The 7,500-nt window shown below is 40.3% G+C and overlaps 1 protein-coding gene across 3 annotated transcripts in view; it reads right to left on the reverse strand.

Moving 5' to 3' along the window:
• The window catches only part of LOC138025031 (beta-1,3-galactosyltransferase 6-like), a 27,719-nt gene that overhangs the window by 12,455 nt on the left and 7,764 nt on the right, over nucleotides 1-7,500 (reverse strand). For all 3 annotated transcript variants that reach the window (XM_068872264.1, XM_068872265.1, XM_068872266.1), the window contains one exon: nucleotides 2,758-3,210. In XM_068872264.1, the coding sequence (XP_068728365.1) occupies nucleotides 2,758-3,129 (372 nt within the window). In that variant the 5' untranslated portion in view covers nucleotides 3,130-3,210. The remainder of the gene's footprint in view (nucleotides 1-2,757; nucleotides 3,211-7,500) is intronic.

Raw genomic sequence — 7,500 nt, forward strand, 5'->3', positions numbered from 1 at the left:
GTTGTCTTCTGCTGTCTTTCTTAAAGCAAAACTGGAGCAACTGGGGAGGATGTGGCGTCAAAGAGGTGTACCTGGAATTTGGTGTACGTCACTGTTCGGCCACCATAAAAATCTAAAGGCATCTGGGCCAGCGGGTCGTACTCTGATTTGGTGAAAATTTTCTACATCTGCCGCCAATGCAACTGGATTTTCGCGGGATCTTGTCAGGACACCTACGGATGGTGCGGGTAGTTACCACAGTGGCCTTCCTTCAACTTAAGCTAATCATCTGGTATCTGCTTTGTGCCTTCAAAAAGGTTGCTGTCTCGGAGGAGCCGTTTCAGTTGTCAACGGCCCATAGTGCTGGGATTTCAATCATGTCAGCGCCATCTAGCACTTTAACGGTTAGATTAATTTCTTGGCTAACCTTCGGGCTATCTTCTTTTTCTTGAGTGGTTAAGTCGAAGGTTTTCAAATCTTCTCGCGCTCCAAGCTCCATTACCAGATCGTTATCGCACAAACGAAAGGTCAGAGTCATTGTCTAGAAGAGCGTAGGTCTTCACGGTCTTCCCCCCAGAATCATGGCTTTGACTGGAACAATTCTCAAGCACATTTTCCCTTCACTACCAGAGGTACTGTGGCTTTGTCCACCAGGAACCAGAGGGGAACTGTCAACTTGAGTCTCGGGTAACGGGGCGGCCTCTCCTTAATTCAAAAGCTGTCATCTGGCCAGAGGATGAAGCAGTGTGTGGTGCTTTCGGGTGCACCCTTGAATTTGGCAGGAACCTTTGGCTTAGCATCCAATAGCGATGTGCCTACATTAAAAACAGTTGTGACACAGGTGGGCCTTCCGCAAAATTTACTGTCGCTAGAGAGCACTCTTGTTCTACGCCCGCCAGTACCAGACAGCATGAGAGTCATCACATCTTTGAATGAAATGTTAACGACTCTAGGCACACTTTACTTTACTTGACGATTCACTGAAGGGAAAAACGAAGCACCTACATGAGATTACAAAGAAAGGTAGAAGTAGAAAGCCAAAGGAAAGCAAGTTCAGAAAAACACGGCGCTTCTAAGGTCTCTGCGGTTCTCCGGATTACTGAAATGGTTTTGTGTACAACATGATAGAAACTTAGCATTTCACATTACACTCTAATCATTTAAGTCTATTTACAAGTGCAGCCGAGAAGTGAACCCGGTACAATCTGGACCACATTCAACTAGTGGTCAAGACGGATCTCGAACCCGGGATCTCCGAATCTCAAGGGAAGCAACTAATTACCACTTGGCCGCACTGTCGCCATTTAATTATAACATGATGGAGGAATAAGACTTTTCAAAAATTTCATAATATTTCATTGCTTTAAATAAAACAAAGATAGTAACTTTATCTGCAAATCTAAAAGAATAAAGGGAAATTCTTTATCTACATTCTTTCCCACTAGGCCCCCAGTTGTTCAAAAGGTGGATAACGCTATCCACCAGATGAATCACTATGCATCAGATAGCGCAATCGCTTCCGCTAACACTTGATCCGGAGGATAGCGCTTTACATCGTTTGAACAAATGAGGCCAGAAATATAAATATTTCATAACACTTTTTAAATAATTGTGGTATATTTCCGGGACTGGCGGATTGTGCAATTCAGACAATTGTCACAATGTGTTCTGGCAGCATCTTAAGTTTGTCAAACACCTTTTTAACGGGGCTAAACTAAAGCATAGTTAATGCATGGAGGTGGTTATGAAACTCGACAAGTTCCTTTGTTTCATGTTTTTGTCTGTATTTTTGGCCTTGACCCTGCACAAAACATACCTTTTTTCGAGAAGATAACCAATCAAATCCTTCGATTAAATTGTGTGCAACTAATTTGAAAACCCGTGCTAAGAGAAAACAAACGATTGTGCAGGGTCACGGTCAATTCAACATCGATTGCAACAACATTGCTCTCGCTTTTGAAGGTTCTAAGGTTTCATAACCAGTCCCTCGATTAACTATGACTAAAGTAAATGAACATTTGTTTGAAATTGCGGGGAATTCGAAATACCCGAGTTCAAAATAATGGGGTGTAACTGCACATCCACATGATAATGAGGATATTAAAAAAAACAAAATTGGTTAAAGTGTAATCGTAAACCTTAGAATAACAAATTAAATGCCACGAAGTGTTACCTTATCCTTCTTAATGCAATACCACAAAAATGCAAGAAAAGCTAGCGATAGCTGTCCCAAAACGAGTCCTTGAGTTTACCTCTTAAGTTGAGACAGCCCTTACCCCAAAACAACCTAAACTAGTTTACCAAAATGGTAGAAATGCTACCGAGGGGAAGGGAGATCAGTGGTCAATTATGTTTGCGGTTCGTGCGTGGAAAAGAAGGGAGATTTTAGTGAGTCTTGAGGAGGGATGGTACAAAACATGGACCCCCTAACTGGACCGAAAATGGACGTTCCTTCTGGACCGCACTCCAGAGAAGAAAGAAAACAATAGATGGTTTTCCCAGTGACGTCATCAAATTCCTAAATCAAAGTCGCAAGGCCTTCTGAATTTTTATCTAAAGGAAGTTGAAGATGACGTAGTTTCCAGTTCCGTGACGTCTTTAATTTCGAAAATACAGCATTTTGAACCTCGGAATCGTCGTATTTGGTGGGGAGCGCAACAGTCTTCGTCCCTCAAAGACAGTACATTGCACATTGAGACCCTGAGTGTCAACCTGTGACTTGGAAAATATAGACCCAATAGACTTGACTACCACCGTATCAAAGTTTTGTTTCCGTACCTGCCTGTTTTTCCGACAGTGTTTCCACCATGTTTCCCTTACTGCCTGCCTTCTCTGAAATCGTCCAGGAGCTGTGCTAATAATGATCAACAACAGTACTTTCGTTCGCTTGTTTCCCAAATGTCTGAAGTCCAGTACTGGAAGCAGCTTCGTGTAATGCATATAGTCCGTTAGAACAGATGCGTCTGAGCGGGTCTCTTTGCCATCACTTTGTGCGTCGCTAGACGTTGTTTCATCGTTGTGTTTCACATTTCCATTAAAGCGTCCAGGTAAAATTGAAAAGTGAATATAAACCAAGAGTACCACTATGCAAACAAAAGCATAAAGGAGTGCAGGAAAAGGAAACTTCATGGATGGCCGCCTCCAGGACATTGCAGGAAAATGCCCCTCCTTTTGCGAATTCTCGAGCGATGCTGGTAAACGAAAGTGTTGGGTCGTGACTAGCGTTCACTCCTTTAACACATAAAAAAAAAATAAATAAATAAAAAGAAACCAAAACGCGGATTACTTGCGGATAACTTCGCCAGCGGGTAGCTTGCACTATGTGGTAATGCGCTACCCCACTCAAACAAAGATAAAACACTTACTGTGTAATATGAAAAACATTTACTGTATAAACGAAAGTGTTGGGTAGTGACTAGCGCCCACTCCTTTAACAGAAAAAAAAAAAAAAAAGAAAAAGAAACCAAAACGCGGATTAATTGCGGATGACTTCGCCAGCGGGAAGCTTGCACTATGTGCTGATTCGCTACTCTGCTCAAACAAAGATGAAACATTTACTGTGTAATAACAAACGGTAGGTGGGGTGTGTCAACACGAGCCGTGTGCGACCCTATTTATTATGTCTTTACAAGCAAAAATACAACAAGAAAAGCAAACAAATAATGGTATGAAAGCCTACAAACTAATCTGAACTAAGCGCGTATACAAATGTTTGAAAATATGTATATACATGAAGAACGGACAGTCATTCATCCTTGGGTATTTAATGAAATGCAAGAATGAAATGCAGAATACATACCAGCCCTCCACTAATAAAACGTTTTAACAAAATATCGTGCAACTCTCCAGACAATGGGCCACATAACCCATGATAAATACATTTATTTCTCTTCATTTATTTACTTTTATTAGTAACATATACATCTAATATACGTTTGATCTTTATGTTGACCCGAGCATACTCGGGAAAAATTCCGACTGCTTCTATCGGGAGCCAAACCTGTGAGTTCGGATGCTGTACCACAAAACTACTGGACAATCTTCCAGCCTTACTGGGACATGTTAAATTAACGCAAGTGTTGTTCGTATTCCCAAAAAAACGATAAAGTACTAATTCGACTCTTCTCTAAGCTTCGCTTTATTCGTCTTTCACATCACAGGAAAATTACAACTCATAAGTCCTTCTCGTTTGTTGTTCTCTCTTTGCACGTGTTCTTTGTTCCCAGAGTTCATAGCACACTAACTGAACATTACATCATCTATAATAGAACAATAGCAAAACGAGGAATAACAATATCGTCACGCACGTTCGGACAAAACTCCGAACTCAAACAGGCTACTGAAAAGACGGCTACGGAACAGTTCATAAATCTTAAATGAATCAATAGGTTCAGCTCTCGACAAGTGTGCTAAAGAGCATGGTCTGTGTTATCAGCACTTAAACCGGTGAGGTTTTTGCTCGTTAAATATGCACATTTTTAACGTCTTCGTTTCCTCACAATCCGCGCCCTTTCTTAAATTAAATTATTGTCAGCGCGTGCACATAACGTGGACTTTCGTGGGCTGTAATGGGCTGTAATGAAGTTTATTGATCAACACATGCGCAACGAACTTTGGTTTGGCAAGAAGGCCGTCATCAATTAACGTGACAACGCTAAGTGGAGTTGTTTCTAAGCGGAGTTGTTTCCATAAACGTGCTGGACTAGACTGAACGATTCTAGGACCTTATTAAATTTGACAGTATCCAAATTTTTAGTGTCATCCATGTGATAGTTGAAGTCCCCCACTATTAGCAGGTTTCCAGGGGAAACAACTAACTGCTCTGTGAGGGTGCCGAATTCTTCGAAGGATAGAGCACTATTTAGTTGATTTGCCTTCGATGGAGGTGGTCTGTAAATGATAACAATTCTTGTAGATCCAGTGGAGCATGTCGTAACGACATCCAAGTGTTCAAAAGAGCTAAATTTTCCTTGGGTTTGTCTCGTAACTTTTATGTGTTTCTTTACTAAGAGACCAACTCCTCCTCCTCGTGAGTTTTTCCGTGGAACATGGTAGAAGCAGTATCCAGTGGGGCAAACTTCGGCGATGGAAAAATTTGAGTTTTCATAGTTTTGATTATCGCGTAGCCATGTCTCAGTCACTGCAAATATATCTACGTTATTTTCAACTGCATAATCTTTAATTGCAAGCTCCTTCTTATTGATCGATCGGGTGTTCAGCAAGCAAAATTCAGTGGGTATAAAGCCATTTTGCAGTTTTGGTTTGAGCATCTTAAATTGATAAGATTTTGCCGATTCAGTCCCCTGAGACAGCAACTTTTAAAACCGGGAGTGGTATTATATGACACAGCAGTGGGCCGTGATGCATGGCTGCGTTTGGCTTGTGATGAGACAATGACCGGTATTGTTCTGTTCATAGAAGGCCCCGGGTTGAGCTTGAACGTCAGATATTGAATGCGGCGGAGCTGTTAGGATAATAGAAACATGGTCTTTTGAGTCTTTTCATCCTACGCCGCTTTGGTAAATTTCTGTGCAGAAAAGAATCTGTGATTGCATAACCAGTGTGCGTCCAGCCGCGTGGTATTCATGTTATGAACAAAACATCTTTGTTTGGGTAATGACATCTACTGTGAAATAGGATTCCAGCAACTTTATAAGTCAACCGAAGGTACAGTGGTAGATAGGAAAAATCCCTTCTTATAGGTCGAAGATTCAGCCATGAGTCGCATTTTCCAGGCCAGTTTGTAGATTTATAGCTTCTGTACCGTCTCCCATTTAAAAATGGGTGGTTGGTGCAGCAGAGAACGAACCAAAGGAGAAAGAGTGCGGAGCGATCACACATACGTCTTAACCTCATTACTATGCAAAACTTGTGTTTAAGCCATCTTACGAAAGAGGTGTCTCCTTTGTTCCGCACTCCGCTAGCGCACCCGTTAATCACTAAAGGTCGATTGACCGGTAAGTATGCCGATTAATTACCAAAACTAATTAATATATATATATATATATATATATATATATATATATATATATAAATCATTGCTGAATAACCACTAAGCCTAAGCGCTGATTTCAAAATGGTTAGCTTTTTTATATGGTGGCCGGACCTCTCTCTCCCTCTCTCTCTTACAGCCCGGTCTTATTTGACAAATAAATTAGATTGTTGTGTTTAAAAATGTTGTCTAAGCAAACGGTGACTCGGTAGTTTAGTGGTTAGGAGCCGTAACATGTGAGCTAATATTTGTAGCTTCGAGAGTCCGGATATTTCGGTTGTGTTTTAAAAGAAAAAAAAACTGTTCAATTCCCAGAATTCATTTCCAACTGTTAGTATCACAGCCGCCGTGTTGGCGGAAAGAACAAAAGAACAATAGCGAAAAAGCTTTTTGCGAATTTGACTCCATTGTTAAGCAAAACATGAACTACTTTTTCTCTGTTGTTTTGGCACCAACATGGCCGAGAAAACTCGGCTTCAATTGCAACATAATCTCATTAACCGGTAGCCGCAACCCCCATATCTCTTCTGAAGGTATTCTTTTCCCAGAGTGACTTTATACACCAGTCTCTGATGTTGTAAAATATACATTGACTTAACAAAAATAAGTTTAATCGCATCCGAACCCCTCACAACCTGAAGTGCTATTTGGGTTTTCGGATATCGGGATTACTGTAAATTTATGTGAACCGAAAGGAATTTTTAAAGCTGATCGCTCAAAGAGAAATTTGCTGAAACCAGCATCGCATTACATTAGTCCGCACAATCTTCTAGCAAAAAGAAAACATTAAAGATGTGCGTAATTCTTGCTTTCTGAGAATTATTTTAAACTAGATTAACTGCCTTCATTATACAAACTTAGAATCACACGTTAACGTTCAGTAAAAGAAAAAAAAACGCCTCCCTAAATACTCCAATTAATTGGTTTGTTGGAGTACATTTACATATTACCTTCATACTACTCGCAAAAGGAAGGAAACAAATGACCAAACAAAAACATTGGTAATTGACTTTCATCCTGGGTATATCAAAATATTCTGAATATTCGAGTTACATGTAATTGGTTTGTTGGAATATATATATGTTATTTACCGGCTGGGAGGTCCGTATAGGGAAAAACTGTGCCCAAGGTCTTGAGTACGGCCCGAGACCGCAGGCCGAGGGACGTACTCAAGGCCGAGGGCACAGTTTTTCCCTATACGGACCGACGTAAGCCGGTGAATAATCTATTTACTTTTTTTTTCTGCTTTTTTTTGTCTGAAAATCAAGTTGCCCTGTCACAGTTGAAATTAATTTATAACTGAAAAAAGTGCTCCAATCGCAAAGCTCAAAGAAAAATGATAGATTAACGATAAAACAGAACTTCAAATATCTCTTGGTGCAATAAATATAAAAAAAACCAACAGTTATATTTCATGGCAAGCACAGAGAAATGAGCTAAACAAACTAAACAATGATGTTTGAAAAATTCGTACAAACAGGCGAATAAATTTCTACGTATTAAAATGCTTTGTGTTGTTGAAAATTAAA

Source organism: Montipora capricornis, chromosome 11 (assembly GCF_036669925.1).
Source record: "Montipora capricornis isolate CH-2021 chromosome 11, ASM3666992v2, whole genome shotgun sequence".
NCBI lineage: Eukaryota > Metazoa > Cnidaria > Anthozoa > Scleractinia > Acroporidae > Montipora > Montipora capricornis.